General features: G+C 44.6%; 1 protein-coding gene across 2 annotated transcripts in view; it reads left to right on the top strand.

Moving 5' to 3' along the window:
- The first annotated feature begins 566 nt into the window (after positions 1–566).
- The window catches only part of LOC137376896 (probable E3 ubiquitin-protein ligase HERC3), an 89,839-nt gene continuing 73,775 nt past the window's right edge, over positions 567–16,630 (top strand). The window contains exons 1-2 of one of the 2 annotated variants that reach the window (XM_068045856.1): positions 567–835; positions 7,126–7,385. In XM_068045856.1, the coding sequence (XP_067901957.1) occupies positions 7,142–7,385 (244 nt within the window). In that variant the 5' untranslated portion in view covers positions 567–835; positions 7,126–7,141. The remainder of the gene's footprint in view (positions 836–7,125; positions 7,386–16,630) is intronic. The other variant, XM_068045863.1, reaches the window with a different exon arrangement.

Consider the following 16,630-nt stretch of genomic DNA (forward strand, 5'->3'; position numbering starts at 1 on the left):
CTTTACGACAATGCATTGCTCCTACTCCATGAAGGTGTGTGCATGTCCCTTTAACACAATGCATTGCTCTGCTCTCTGAAGGTGTGTGCATGTCCCTTTAAGGAATTGCACTGCTCCTGCCCCCTGAAGGTGGGTGTGTGCCCCTTTAAGATATTGCACTGCTCCCGCTCCCTGAAGGTAGGTGTGTGCCCCTTTAAGGTATTGCACCGCTCCTGCTCCCTGAACGTGGGTGCATGCCCTTCTAAGACATTGCACTGCTCCTGCTCCTTGAAGGTGGGTGTGTGCCCTTTAAGATATTGCACAGCTTCTGCTCCCTGAAGGTGGGTGTGTACCCCTTTCAGATATTGTACAGTTTCTGCTCCTGAAAGTGGGTGCGTGCCCTTTTAAGACATTGCAACACTCCTGCTCGGCTCCTTTAAGACATTGCAACACTCCTGCTCCCTGAAGGTGGGCGCGTGCCCCTTTAACACAACGCTTTGTCCAGGACGTCAACACTGACATCCGCGTTGCCCCGGTGCGGGCAAGCGGGCGCTGCGATTGGCCGACCGGGCTGTCCATCACATTGGGGAGCCTGGCGACCAACCTGGAAGCGAAAAGTGGCGGCGGCGCGTCCGTCCGGGAGGAGGAAGGCGGAAAGGCGAGTGATTGACAGGTGCGAACTGTCAATCAGGCGGGGGTCGGTGTGCTAACAAAGGCGGCGAGCAGCCCCCGCCGGGAGCTTCCGATCCGGTTCCCGGCTGCTTCTGGTCATCCAGCCCGAGTGAGTGTAGCCTCTCCCCGGCGTCTCTGGGCTGTCTGCTGCCAATAGATCTCCAACCAAAAGAGCAACATTCAGGTAACTCTGTAGCGATTGTGAAATCCCCTGTAACCAGAATCTCAGCGTTGATGGGGCTCTTGGCGGAGAAGGGATCCCCTTAGTGAAGTGTCACAATGTATTGGTGATGTAGCAGCAAAGTTTTCATTGTGCAGGGGCGTATTCTGTTTGTTAAAGGTCTCATTTCCGATAAATACTCCTCATTTAAAGGGCGCTGGCTCAGTGGGTAGCACCCTCCCTTCTCAGTCAGAAGGTTATGGGTTCAAGATGCCTCTGCAGAGAGGCGAGCCCCTCCGTGAAGGCTGACAGTCTGGGTGCAGCACGGTCAGAGGGGACACCTTTTGGATGATGCATTAAATCAGTGCCCCTTGTCCATCCTCTCAACGGGGCGTAAAATATTATTTTAAAGGGGGGAGGGGCTGGTGGGGGTAGTTCCATGTATCCTGAGCCAACATTTAACTCTCCAACATCATCTCAAACAAGATGATGTATTGATTTATCTCATTGTGTGTGGGATCTTGCTGTGTGCAAATTGGCTGCCCTATATTTCCTACATTGCAAAGGTGACTAAAGTTCAAAAAAAGATTCTTAATAGGTTGTAAAATGGTTCGGGACATCCTGAGGTTGATAAAGGGGACATTAAATGCAATAACTGAATTTCCATGTCTGCAGTGGTCACAGCCTCACCTGTATTATGGGGCTTAAATTATTCACTTCTCCGTGATGAGCCCCAGTCCTTGTAGTTGCTTCTCATTATTGGGAAAGTGTAAGTTGACATGTTATCAATGACCATTTTTAGCCTATTAACTTAGCTGAAATTGGCCCATTGGTGGACTTAATCTAAATAAAACATTCTATGAAACAGATTCCTAGTGCATGGAATTTGGCAGGGTCATATATTCTAATACATGTCCTTTTTCTAATTAATGTAGTGATATTCTTTTAACGATTTAAACGTGAAACCTTGGTCATGAGATCTTCTTCTCTCCATTGCTTTTCCCCCTCCCGCACCTCCCCAATCAGTTCTGGTGTCTCTTGCGTGCAAATCTATCATTACGTTTAAGTTTATGCAGCCCACAGAGGTATGAAATACTGGAAATGCTGTAAATACACAGTGGCCTAGTCAGCATCGGGAAAGATAAAATTCAGATAATGATGTGTCAGTTGTGCAACCCTTCTTCGGACTAATGGTTTAGGTATGTGCCTATTACCAGCCTCCTGAAGTTTTGCATACCCAATACGATATAATCTGACCTTTTTATAGGTGCTGGCCGATCTGTTGTGTACTCCCACAATTTCTGTGCGCTTGATTTTTGGAGTGCCAGCCCCCTTCCTGTAGGGACACACTTCATGTTCCTGAATCCAGAGATTTTAAGGCACAAACTGGGGAAGAGACCAGCTTTAGGAATTCCCAAAGTGTGCATAGGAGTTGAAACCGAACCAGCTATAACTGTGCAGTCTATCCACACAGAGAACTGATACATTGAGCTAAGACCACCCCAAACATTGGCCTATCTGAAGCCCAAGTTGGAAGAATCCCAAATCTACAGGGACTGGTCTACTCTTAGAGTCCCATTAATGAACCAGGATAACTGCACCACCAGTGTTCTCGAGTATTGCAGACCTGCCTGTTCAGGTCTCCGATTACAGAGCTTGCCACAGAGGATTGAGTTGCTTCCAATTTTCCATTGCGAGGTGGGCCATTTATGGAGTCAAGTGGACTGCTAAGTGACCTCATTCACTTCCCTTTCTCTTAAACCTCTGGCGTGGCAAGGACGAAAATATAATAATATTTGATAAAGTTACGTCAACAGCATCAGCCAGTGCACTCCAACCTGATGGTGTGGAGCAAAGGCAAAATAAGGAAATATGAACAGCAAATGCTGGAAATCCTCAGCAGGTCTGGCAGCATCTGTGGAGAGAGAAGCAGAATTAATGTTTCAGGTTGGTGACCTTTCATTACAATGAGAAAAAATTAGAGACGTGACAGGCTTTAAGCAATAAAGAGGCACAGATTGGGAGTAGGGGAGGAAAGGGCAAAAGGGAATGCCTGTCATAGGGTGAAAGACAGGAGAGATTAAATGCCAAAAGAGCTGATGTTGCAAGGCAAAAGGGACAAGGGGTAATGAGACATTTAATTAAGGAAAGTAAGTAAACAAGTGATGGGTCTTGAGCAGGTGTAAATGGCAACAAGAGAAAGACTTAATTTATAGAACACATTTCACAGCCTCAGGATGTCTTAAAGCACTTTACAGCCACTGAAGTGGTGTGTAGTCACTGTTGTAATGTAGGAAATGTGACAGCCAATTTGTGCACAGCAAGCTCCCACAATGTGATAATGACCAGATAATCATTTTTTGATGCTGATTTGAGGAATAAATATTGGCCAGGAATAACTCCACTGCTCTTCTTCAAAATAGTGCCAAGCAATCCTTTGCGTCCACCTTATGGAGGTGACCTTGGTTTAACATTTAAAGACAGCACCTCTGACAGCGTAGCACTCCCTCAGTCTATGCGCTGGAGTGTCAGCCTAGATTTTTGCGCTTAAGTTTCCGGGGCGGGACTTGAACCCACAGCCTTCGGGCTCAGAGGCTAGAGTGCTACCAACTGAGCAGCAGCTGACACACGAGAAAACACTCATTACCGGTACCTGCTGTTCGAAAAGGTGGGAGTGGTGGTCATGACATTTAATTGTTGAACTCAGTGTTGAGCTCGGAAGACTGTAAAATGCAAGCATTTGAGTTGTGCTGGCATTGCGCTATACAAATATAGCTAATGTATAGATTAGTAAAGTGTTCAGTGTGAAAAATAGGTGACAGCCCAGTGATGCAGGCACTTTGTTGTTGCTGTAAAGTGCTTTTTTTCTCCTTGAAGGCCTGTAAACGAGCTGCGACAGCACTTTATTTCATATTTCAAATGTTTCAAATTGGATTTAATTCCAAAGGAATTATTCATGCTAAATTGATTTTTCATAGGCCTGCAAAAATGCTGTGAACTGACTTGTGGGGAACATACTTATTAAGTGGAACCAGAGTGTTGAGCTCTGGAGCTAGCAGTGAAACACGCACAATAAGCTACAATGAACTACCTGCTGTGATTATCTTTCTATGACTCTACACAGGCTCAAATTAAAAGCCTCTTAGTGAACCAGCATTGCCGAGACACACAATGAATCTGTCGCACTAGGGAGAGGTGGAATGCAGGTGTCTAAATTTAGTGGAGATTAGAGACCCCCTCTGATTTTTCCATGGTGCTTACTGGGGTAGGATAGGCTCTTGCACAACTTCTTCATACGTGTTAACCTATGAGACTAGCAAATGCTGACCAATAGTTTCAAAAAGGCTGACTGTACATATGAAAACAAGTTGTTACACTGCAAGTGCAGTGGAATGTCAGCTTCTCTGGAGTGGGGCTCAGTGTCCCTCCAAACCTGCGACTAGAAGGACAAGGGCAGCAAATACATGGGAACACCACCACCTGCAAGTTCCCCTCCAAGTCACACACCATCCTGACTTGGAACTATATCGCCGTTCCTTCACTGTCGCTGGGTCAAAATCCTGGAACTCCCTTCCTAACAGCACTGTGGGTGTACCTACCCCAAATGGACTGCAGCGGTTCGAGAAGGCAGCTCACCACCACCTCCTCAAGGGCAATTAGGGATGGGCAATAAATGCTGGCCTGGCCAGTGTCGCCCACATCCCATGAATGAATAATAAAAAAAAATATTTATCACTCCACCAACATCACTAGAACAATAGATTGTCTAATCTTTATAGGACCTTGCTGTGCACAAGTGGGCTACTTTACAACAGAGCCTCCAATTTAGTGTCAGCTGTGGCTCAGTTGGTAGCAGTTTTGCCTCTGAATCAGGAGATTGTGGGTACAAGTCCGACTCTAGGACTTGAGTACAAAATTTATGGCTGGTGCTCTAGTGCATTACTGAGGGAGTGCTCACTGTCAGAGGTGATGTCTTTCAGTTGCGACGTTGAACTGAGGTCCTGTCTGCTCTCAGGTGGATGAAAAGGATCCCATGGTGCTATTTCAAGGAAGAGCAGGAGAGTTATTCCTTGTGTCCTGGACAATATTTATCCCTCAATCAACCTCACAAGATTATCACATTGCTGCTTGTGGGAGCTTGCTGTGTGCAAATTGGCTGCCACGTTTCCTACATTACAACAGTGATTTCATGTCACTTCACGGATGTAGGTTTGTAATGGAGATGGATGTTGGATATGTGGGGGGGATGTGGTGAATGATGAATTAAATATAAACGTAACACTGAGCAAACATTAATAACAGAGAATTCAACAATGTGTGGAGAACTTTCAGCAATATTTAGTTCCCTGTTTTAACATTCTAGTTGACGCCTGTTTCCTGTTTGACTGATTTCCAAATACATGGCAAGGTGTGTCTGCTTTCTTTGAAATACAATAACAAATACAAAAAAAAAAATCAATATTTCAGTTTTAAAAGGAGCTCCCTGCTGATAGTAGAACAACTTGATGCTGGGTTGTTGGAATGAACCTACTTCCATGATAAAGCATCATTTGTGTTGAAGGTATTTTACGTTTAAAATAAATAAGTGTTTGGATTCATGGCTGCAAATAAGAGCTAAGTGCTATTCTGCACAATGCATTGCAGTTAGGCAACAACGGGGCAAGGAGGCTGCAACAGGAAAAAAAATGCAATTTTCTTTTATTAAGGCAATAAATAACTTTCCAGAAGTGCAGGTTTTTTTTGATTGTTTTTGGGGTTTTGTCCTCGTGTGACAGCGAGACTTGCTGAAAGATGGTACTTAATGGAGTTACAATGTGTTATGGGACGCTAACAGACATGGTCAGGATTTGTGGCGCTAAATTGCAGAAAGTGATGAACGTGCATGTTTTGTAAAGGTTCTGTATTTTGAGGTTGGGAGGGGCCTTCCTCATAGGCGGAGAAGTGAGTGAGCAGATTGCCATTAATTGTGATCAGGAGGAGTGATCAGGAAAGTTGCATCGTTCCTCAGTGGAGAGGATTTTGGTGGTTCCCGTCCCGTCATTATGATAGTAGACTGACATTTCATTTAAGTTTAAAACTCCACGTTCCTTCAATTCTGCCCTCTTGTGCCTCCCTGAAATCCTTCACCCCACCATTGGTGGCTGTCTAGGCGCTGTGCATAAATTGGATGCCGCATTTCCCTACATTACAACAATGATTACACTTCAAAAGTATGATGTTGGCTGTAGAGCATTTTGGGATGTCCTGAGGTTACAAAAAGTGCTGCATAAATACAAGTCGTTCCTTGCTTTCTTTCAATATACTACCGTTGAAACCCTTTTCCAACAGCATATAAGAATGAGACTTCTTTTGAGCTCAAAAGTCTGTGTAAAGTTTTACAGCTCACTTTCAGAACATAAACTGTGCTAAAAGGGTGAAACCCCCAAAGATAATGTTACAGTAACAACAACAACTTGCATTTATATAGCACCTTTTAACATGGTAAAACATCCCAAGGTACTTCACTGGAGCATTGTCAAAAAGAAATGGACACTGAGTCACGTAAGGAGCCATTAGTGCAAATGACTAAAAGCTTGGTCAAAGAGGTAAGTTTTGAAGAGTGTCTTGGAGGAGGAAAGAGAGGTGGAGAAGTGTAGGGAGGAAATTCTGGAGTTTAGTGTCTGGGCAGTTGAAGGCATGTCCACCAGTGGTGGAGTGATTAAAATTGGGGGTCCAAAGAGGTCAGAATTGGAGGAATGCAGATATCCCGGAGGCTTGTAGGGAGGGAGAAGCCTACAGAGATGGGAAGGGATTCAAAAACAAGGATGAGAATTTTAAAATTGAGGCGGTGCCGGACCGGGAGCCAATGTATGTCAGCGAGCAGAGAGGTTATGGGCGAATAGGACTTGGTGCACGTTAGGATATGGGGAGCAGAGTTTTGGATGAGCTTGCTTATGTTGGGTGGAAGATGGTAGGCTGGCCAGGGGATCTAGGGATCAAGAAGTAAAAAAGGCATGAATGAGGGTTTCAGCAGCAATTGAGCTGAAGCAATGGTGGAGTCAGGTGATGCTATGGTGTTGTAAGTAGGCCGTCCTGGTGATAGAGCTGCAATGTGGTCATAAGCTGATCTCGGCGCCAGATACAACGCCAAGGTTGCGAATGGTCTAGTTCGACCTTGGCGAGCTTTTGGAGAGAGGGATAGAGCCTGCATATGGAATTGTCTTTTTACACCCTGAACCTCATCCTTCCCTGAGGTTTGACTTTAATTCTAAAATTGTATCTGTCTGCATCATATATGATCTAATTTGCCTCATTCTCCCCATCTCTGTTTCTAGGAGAATCGCTAAAACCATGACTTCGAAAGTACAGTTGCTGTGTTGGGGTCATACAAATTTGGGGCAGCTCGGGCTGGGTGACATACATGAGAACATAGTTGCCCAACCAAGGACCTCTTCGTTCTTCAGCAGTAAAACTGTGCGCGAAGTGGCCTGTGGGAGATACCATACAGCTTTTGTTCTACAAGACGGAAGTGTTTACACGTGTGGCTCAAACATCTGGGGACAACTGGGCCATGAGAAAGCCGGTTACAGCCCAGGTAATAACTACAGAAGTGCACGTGTAATGTTACTGCATTTACACTGTCAGTCTCTGTGCTTTCAGAAATCAGACAGCAATACGTATTGAACACTGATGGTTTTGCGAAATATGGCTGTTTGGTTAAGACACGCCCCAAAGTAAAGACTAGTGAGAAATAGTGCATTTCGAATGCTCCGGAACCAATAACTTTCTCCAGGCCAGTTGGTTAAATTGGAGTGTCTTGTTAATCCAGCTGTTTATGCATTTGGCACCCATGTTTCGATTGCCTGATCCTTGTTTTGAAATCCCTCCCTATCTTAGTCGCCTCCTCCAGCCCTATAATCCTCTGAGATCTCTGCGTTTCTTCATTTCTGGTCTCTTGTGCATCCCCTATTTTAATTGATCCACTACGGTGGCTGTGCCTTCAGCTGCTGAGGCCCTGAGCTCTGGAATGCCTTCCCTAAACCTCTCCGCCTCTCTACTCTTTTCTCCTTTAAGACACTCTTTAAAACCTATCTCTTTGACCAAGCTTTTTGTCATCTGTTGTAATATCTTTTTAGGTGTTTTGGTGTCAAATTTTGTTTGATGTACTCGTGAAGCACCTTGGAACATTTTACTATGTTAAAGGTGATATATAAATGCAAGTTGTTGTTGTTGTTGTTGAAGCCTCTTTTAACTTGTCCTTGGAATAATGGTATAGGGTGTCGCCTGGAGGCTTTCTGCGACAAGTGAGCACTCTGCGACTAGCCACTTTCATTACTGTGATTGCTCGGACCATTGCTGCTTTCAAGACTGAGATGGATCGATTTTTGTCAGGTCAAGGTGTATGGAGCAAATGCAGATGAATGGGAATTGAGGTGCAGATGGACCATGATCTAATTGAATGGTGGAGCAAGCCCCAGGGTGGCCTACTCCTGTTCCTATGTCCTTCCTTTCATACTTGTCCTAACCGTAATCTCCTATCTTTTATTAAAAGTTTAGTGTCAAGCTCATATTTGTCATGTCATATCTCAGAAGTGTCATACTTTAGGACTTCACAGAGCAAACTTTCTGCTTCACTGCCTGGGTAGTAATTTTGTGGGCGACCCTCCCATTGTGGAACATGCCCGATCTTCATTGCATTGAATTCAATGTATTCAGAATGGGGTGGGTTCTTTAAAGGGCAGGAAAGCAGCTCAACCCAGGCAGTTAAACCCCCCCCACCCTTCGCCCTACCTCCCCGCACCCCCCCCCCCCACCAACTGTCTGCAAATAAAAATTTGAGATTGACTGAAATGAGGATTTATTTGTCAAAATACAAATCAACTATCTGATTGGCAAAGCATACATGAAACAAGAGTTGAATTTAGTCAATAGCTTAGCCATGGCTCAGTTGGTAACACTCTTGCCTCTGAGCCAGAAGATTATGGGTTTAGGTCCCACTCCAGATGCGTCTAGAGTGGCGTACCTGTGCAGTATGGAAGGAGTGCTGCACTGTTGGACTTGCTGTCTTTCGGATGAGATATTAAATCGAGGTGCTGTCTGCTCTCTAGTGGGTGTAAAAGATGCCTTGGTGCTAATTTGAAAAAGAGCAGATGAGGTCTTTATTTGTTACTTAACCAACATCACTAAAAAAAATTATCACTACAAAAACAATGGCACTTCAAAAATACGTTGTTGGCTTTAAAGCACTTGTCCTGATGTCATGAAAGGCGCTATAGAAATGAAAGTTCTTTTCTTTAACTACCAGTGTGGAGCAAGTAAACAAGAGGGAGCTGAGAAACCACAAGATCATTCTTTTCCGAGCTATCACTCACTAAGCAGCAAATTCCAGAAGACTGAGCAAACTGCAAGAGGCAGACGCTCATGCTAATCTAACCCACTGGCCTCACCTGCATCTGGCAGTCAGCTGGATCTGGGCAGAATGTGGTAGCTGGCTGGCAGGCGGGAGCAGAGGTTTGGGCGTCTCCTCTTAGCCACATGCAGGGAAGTAAATAAACCCACCTTAAATGGCATCTTCTAATCCCAGATGCTTCCGGGTTTCCCATCTGAAACTCTGCTCCCCCTCCCCCACTTCCTCCCCCCCCTTCCCCTCCCCCCCCCCCCCACCCCACACACATAACCCACTCTAGTAAATATCCAGACCCATGTCTCTAAAATGGGGATTCAGTTACGTCTACAGACCATGGTTCAATCATCCCGTGCTCTTTAGTCCTGCTGACTACAGTTAGTTTTGACTGCTCATGTTGAGGGGGGATTGACCAGTGTATATATAAATGAACAATATCAAAGTGCACCAACTATAGATTCTGAGATCTTCTCCAGAGGGACACGGACCAAGAATCTCCAAATGAGAGAGGATTCCCTACATGATGTACACTGTGCCCACTTTTAAAATTGTCACTGAACCAGTAATGTTAATTTCACCTGAAACTTATTATAATACCTTTATGTTTTTTTCTGTTAGAATTAGTTGTGTTCATGTTAAATCTGAAAGAGGCAAGATTTCTGGAAAACAGTATTAAATGTCAAAAGCTGCTCTTCTGGACATTGTTCAAAAAGGAGAAGGACTACCTTGCCTCAAACTAGCAAGTAGAATTTTACCACATAGAAACAGGTCATTCAACTCAACAGGTCTCTACCAGAGTTAATGCTCCACATGAAACTCCTCTCATCCTGTTTCTTGTCACCCTAACTGCATATCCTTCTAATCCTTTCTCCCTCATGTACTTAACTAGCTTCCCCTTAAGTGCATCTATGTCAGTCACCTCAACCACTCTATCTGGTGACATGTCCCCTGATGTTACTCCTGAATTCCCTATTGGATTTATTAGTAACTATCTTTTATATTTATGGCTTCTTGTTTTAGATTCTCTCACAATTGGAAACATCTTCTCCATGTCTACCCTGTCGAACCTCTTCAAAATTTTCAGAGCAAAACCCACTGACATCATAACAACAATTAGGAAAGCCAGTCCTTTGTGAATTCCTCCTTGGAACCAAAGGACATGGTTTTGCTTTTGATTGTTGGCTGTGAATGTTTTATTATCAGCAAAAGTAGGCATCCTTTGTGAAATGCATGTTTTCACTTTCGTTACATCTGTGTCATGCCTTGGCATGGCTCTTTTGCAATGCTGAATTTCCACATTCTGTTGCTATTATGGCACCCATAACAATTCACTGAGTTAAAGAAAAATTTCTCACTTCATCTTGGTTCTTTTGCCAATTATCTTAAAGCTTCTAAATTTATTTTTGTTGTTTCCTCCCTCTCTGTACAGGCCTCGACTTAGAGTCGTTCTCCCCCAACCCGATCCCGATTCATATATTGCCTTGCTTTTTCTTCTCTAATGCACTGGTCTATAGGAAAAGTGAACTGGATGTTTTTTTTTTTTTGCAAATAATTTGTTTTAGTGCTGGCTTTGGGGACCAGGGATAAAACATGTATTTGTAGAGTAGTACGAAATGATCAGTGCTCACTTTGATATGGGAGACTGATGGCAGTCCCTGAATGCTTCAGTATTTCTAGATTCTGGTCATTGGAGCACAGCTGCCCTTTGAACTTGCTGTCCCGGGTCTAGTTGGCCTCAGTTAAAAGTGCAAAGAAATAGAATCGTGTCCTGGGCCAACTTCCTTTGGGACTGGTGCTGGTTCCACTACGTGAACAACACGAGTATGTCCAGAGAACAACACTGATGCAGAGCAGGAAGAACGAGAGAGATTGTGTGGCATGTGGTAACAAAACTTTTGTTCTGATTTTTGACAGAAACCCTTGAATTCAATCAGTCTTAAGGGTAATTCACCCATGATGGACTTACTCATTGCTTATATGTATAATGTATGTATGTTTGATACATATATGATTATAATTGTGCTATATATTACTACTGTAAGGATGGCCGTTGCTGCAGTGTAAAATTACCTGTTGTTTCTCAGAATTTGGTGTCATGTTTGAGATTACCGATCTGATTAAATCTGTTACTGAAAGTTGGTTAACTGATATACTCTACCTCAAGATGCTATTGAAAAAAAAAGTTTCCGGGATTATAGAGGTGGTTTTGAACACCTCTGGTAAATCTGCCCTTAATCTTCTCTTCCTTCTCTTACTCTAAGGAGAACAAACTTACCTCCTCTAGTCTTTCCATATAACTGAAAACTCTTCTCTCTTGTATGTTTCTAACATACTAAAGAGGAATGGATAATGCAGATGCAATCCGGTAATTATCTGCCCTTTGAATATTAAACTGGAGGGCATGGGTGTAAAGTTTATCAGGTCATAGTCAAGTTGCTTTGAGCTGAATGACCGTTTCTCCTTGACTTTTCTTGTGTTCTTAAGATGTGAGATTGGATTTTTTTACCATGTGGTATGGACCCTCAGCTACAGCAATTGATGCCAACCTGATTTTGTCTTTGGCTGAATATCTGGTTAGGAGATGAGATGATTCCTGACCTGCAGAGGCTTTGGCACTGGATGGTCATCAGTCGAAAAACATATAACATAAGGGTTGTGGTTAGGTGGACAGGCCTCGGTTCTTCTCATTGTAATACTTTACTCGGTTACCAGCGGTCCGCATGACGACCACAAAACCTCGGCCTAATTTTGCTGTTTTACCTTTTCTTTTGAGGGGAAGTAGAATTGCAGAGGTTACATGGGTTGGGTAGAGTCCTTGATGCTCTGTGGAAGGAATTTGCATGTTACTTTCCACAATTTCTCATATTCCAACACACTTCCTTTTTCAGTGGACAATAGCTTCTGGTCGTCAGTGGTCAACTTTACTTTCCATTTCAAAAGCAAAGTATTGTAGATGCCAGAAATGCGAAATAAAACCAGATAATGCTGGAAATACTCTGCCAGCGTCAGTGGAGAGAAAAGCAGAGTTAACTTTCCGGTTCTGACGGAAGATTGTCAGCCTGAAATGTTGTGCTGAATTATCCATGAGCATCAGGGACCTGACCTCAGGACCACTTCCGGGTCGTGAACCCGCTCGGGGTGGCAGCGCGCCTTCCAGTTGTATTTTACGGAAGTGGCGGCGTCGTCGTTCGCCTCCATGTTTGCTGTGCAGTTAGGGATGGGGTGGTGGGGTGGGGGTGGGGATGGTGGGTTCCGGAGGCGGGAACTGCTGACTGTGTGACAAACTACAAGGGAGGCCATCAGCCCTCACTGTGTGACCAGTGGGAGTTCTGCTGAGGCCCACGCACCAGAGAAGCACTGGAGCTGTCATTAATATCAGGGACCTCATTATGTGCGTGACGATTGGAGACAGCTGTCTCTCGGGATTCCATGGGAAGGCAGAAGCCTTGCCATTTTATGCCGGAAACATTTCAATCTCCTTCAGCTGCAAGGCAGCTTCGACCTCCCGCTGTGCAACCACCTCCTCTGACATGCCGGGGTGTTGTAATAATATTGTAATAATCACAGTTAATTGGCTCCTTAATGAGCTTGATTGCATTCCCGCCTCTGGTGGACAGGATGCCGTAACCTCTACATGCCTGCCTCCGGGGAAAAGCGTGAGCAGGTGGGAGCACATTGGGGAGCCAGTCCGATGCTTCTTAAAGCCTCGAAATTCGCCTCCACGGGGGCTGGGAAAATTCTGCCTGTTAACTCTGTTTCTCTCTCTGCAGATGCTGTCTGACCTGCTGAGTATTGCCAGAATTCTCTCTCTTCATTTTACTTGCTATTTGGTGGTCTGAAGTACTGGCAGATTTCTACATTTTTATTGTCAAGGTGCATGATCTTAATGCAAGGGAATAAGATCATAAGAACTAGGAGCAGGAGTAGGCCATCCGGCCCCTCGAGCCTGCTCCGCCATTCAATAAGATCATGGCTGATCTTTTCGTGGACTCGGATCCACTTACCCGCGCTCCCACCGTATCCCTTAATTCCTTTATTGTTCAAAAAGATATCTACCTTAGCTTTAAAGACGTTTACTGAAGAAGCGTCAACTACTTCACTGGGCAAGGAATTCCATAGGTTAACAACCCTCTGAGTGAAGAAGTTCCTTCTTAATTCAGTCCTAAATCTGCTCCCTCTAATCTTGAGGCTATGCCCTCTTGTCCTAGCTTCACCTGCCAGTGGAAACATCCTCTCTACTTGTATCTTATCTATTCCCTTCATGATTTTATATCCTTCTATAAGATCCCCCCTCATTCTTCTGAACTCCAATGAATATAATCCCAATCTACTCAGTCTCTCCTCATAAGCCAACCCCCTCAACTCCGGAATCAACCTAGTGAACCTCCTCTGCACCCTCTCCAGTGCCAGTATATCCTTTCTCAAGTAAGGAGACCAAAACTGTACACACTACTCCAGGTGCAGCCTCACCAGTACCTTATACAGCTGCAACATAACCTCTCTGCTTTTAAACTCAATCCCTTTAGCAATGAAGGACAAAATTCCATTTGCCTTCCTAATTACTTGCTGTACCTGCAGACCAACCTTCTGCGATTCATGCACAAGGACACCCAGGTCCCTCTGCATAGCAGCATGCTGCAACTTTTTACCATTCAAGTAATAATCCTTTTTACTGTTACTCCTACCGAAATGAATGACTTCACATTTATTAACATTGTATTCCATCTGCCAGACCTTTGCCCACTCACTCAATGTATCTATGTTCCTCTGCAAAATTTCACAGTCATCTGCACACTTTGCTCTGCCACTCATCTTGGTGTCATCTGCAAACTTTGACACCCTACATGTGGTCCCCAACTCCAAATCATCTATATAAATTGTAAATAATGGAAGACTTTATACACTAAATGTAAGAAATCTTAAAGAATTGGAAAACGTCTTGCATTCATTAAGTTTGTCTCTTTTTGATAGATCAGGGCCACCTGTCTTCTCACCTAGGACACTTCTGTAAGGCAACCGAACGTTTCTTGAATCTATTTGACTTCTTGGTTGCTTTTTCCTGTAATTGTTCCATTCAAATTGTTACTAAGCCTTGTAGAATGAGAAATAACGAACTTGCATTTCTATAGCATCTTTCACAACCTCAGGATGTCCCAAAGTGGTCTACAGCCAATTAAGTGCATTTGAAGTGTGATCACTGTTGTAATGTAGGAAGTGCGGCAGCTAATTTGCACACAGCAAGCTCCCACAAACAGCAATGAGATAATGATCTGATCTGTTTTAGTGATATTGGTTGAGGGGTAAATACACTGTTTCACTTCCCTTCTTAATCCAAACTTCCTCATTTTTAACTTGAACGATTTTGATGGATGGGTGCTGTAATTTCCTGGTAGACAGCTTCAGTTAAATCACCTTGAAGCTTCCCTTATCCTAAGAAAACAAGCCTAACTTTCTCAACCGTTCCTCCTACGCCTCCCTCACTCCTGTACTCTCTCATAGGAACTGGAGTAGGCTCGTCATCCCTTAGAGCCTGCTGTACCAGTCAGTTAGATCATGGCTGATCTGCACCTCCACTCCATTTACCAGTCTTTGCTCCCTATCCCTTGCTACCCTTACCCAACAGAAACCTAGGAATCTCAGTCTTGAAAACGTTATTTGACCCCTGGCATCCACGACCTTTCGGCGACAGATTTCCACTACCTTTTGTGTGTGGAAAAGTGCTTCCTGATTTCACTCCTGAATGGCCTAACTTTAGTTTAGTTTAGTTTAGAGATACAGCACTGAAACAGGCCCTTCGGCCCACCGAGTCTGTGCCAACCTTCAACCACCCATTTATACTAATCCTACACTAATTCCATATTCCTACCACATCCCCACCTGTCCCTATATTCCCCTACCACCTACCTATACTAGGGGCAATTTATAATGGCAAATTTACCTATCAACCAGCAAGTCTTTGGCATGTGGGAGGAAACCGGAGCACCCGGAGGAAACCCACGCAGACACAGGGAGAACTTGCAAACTCCACACAGGCAGTACCCAGAATTGAACCCGAGTCGCTGGAGCTGTGAGGCTGCGGTGCTAACCACTGCGCCACTGTGCCGCCCAACGATTTTACGATTAGACGCCCGTGTTCTGGTATCTCCCACTGGAAGAAATAGTTTCTCTATGTTGACCCTGTGGCATCCCTTAGCCCTTTAAAAACCCCTCGATTTTGATCACCCTTCAACCTTCTAAACATAAGGGAACACAAACCAAGTTAATCCAACCTGCCCTTAGATTTTAGCCCTTTTAAACTCTGGAGTGATTCTGGTGAACCTGCCCTTGGGTTTTCATCACTGGACACAATACTCTGGAAGCAATTTGCCTAGCACCTAGTACAACAACAATATAGACTTTGATTTGTGCTGTGCCAACCTCCCAATCCAACACAGGATTTCATTTCAGTTTTGTACCACAGCCAAGATATGAGTAATCCCTAGATCTATCCACTCTGTACCATTTAACACATACTCTGCTGTTTCAGTTCCTTGCTAAGTGTTTTTGTTTTATTGCACTGAGTTGTGTCTCTCATCCTTTGGGCTAACCACCCAGTGTCTTGTTGAACACTCCTGGATCAGACCAGTACGGCTCAAGATACACAATAAACTCATAGGGCTGGATTTTAAGAGGGGAGCTCAAAAAATGGCGGGCTGCAGGCCAAAGAGCCGCCGCAATCTCCCGCGCATATTTAAATCCAAGTCCGGTCACCCAGCGGCAGCGATTGGGGGAGTAGTGGGGGGGGTGGGTGGTGGTCGCCACAGAGCTTTGCTGCTGCCAGGAGGATTGGGCTGGGCCCTCTTGGTGTCTGCCTTCGTGGAGGACCACTGCCAGCCCCACCTCCCCCTTCCACCGTGCCACGGAGCCCGACGTCATGGGCTTGGTAAAATCCAGCCCATAGTTTGACCAACCTCCCTCTATCACTGGTGCATTGTGGTAGCAATGTGTGCCCTCTAAAAGATGCACTGCAGCAAATTGCCATGGCTCCTTCCCAGCACCTTCCAAACACAGGACCTTTATCACCTGGAAGAACAAGGGCAGTAGGCTCATGGGAACACTGCCACCTGCAGTTCTCCCTCCATATCACACACCATCCTGACCGAGCTATATTGCTGTTCCTTTATCGTTGAGTCAAACTCCTGGAACTCCTTACCTAACAGCACTATGGGTGTGTGCCTACACCATCCAGACTGCTGTGGTTCAAAACGGGGCTCACCACCACCTTCCCGAGGACAATTAAGAATAAATGCTGGCCTTAACAGCAACATCCACATCGCCTGAGTGAATTAAAAAAATTAGCCCCATTCTTTGAAGAAGATCCCAGTATTATGCTTGTGCTCTCCCCTTAAGTTAAAATTGTACCAGATAAAGGCTGGTTTATGTTGCTTGTTGGGAAG

This window comes from Heterodontus francisci, chromosome 1 (assembly GCF_036365525.1).
Source record: "Heterodontus francisci isolate sHetFra1 chromosome 1, sHetFra1.hap1, whole genome shotgun sequence".
NCBI lineage: Eukaryota > Metazoa > Chordata > Chondrichthyes > Heterodontiformes > Heterodontidae > Heterodontus > Heterodontus francisci.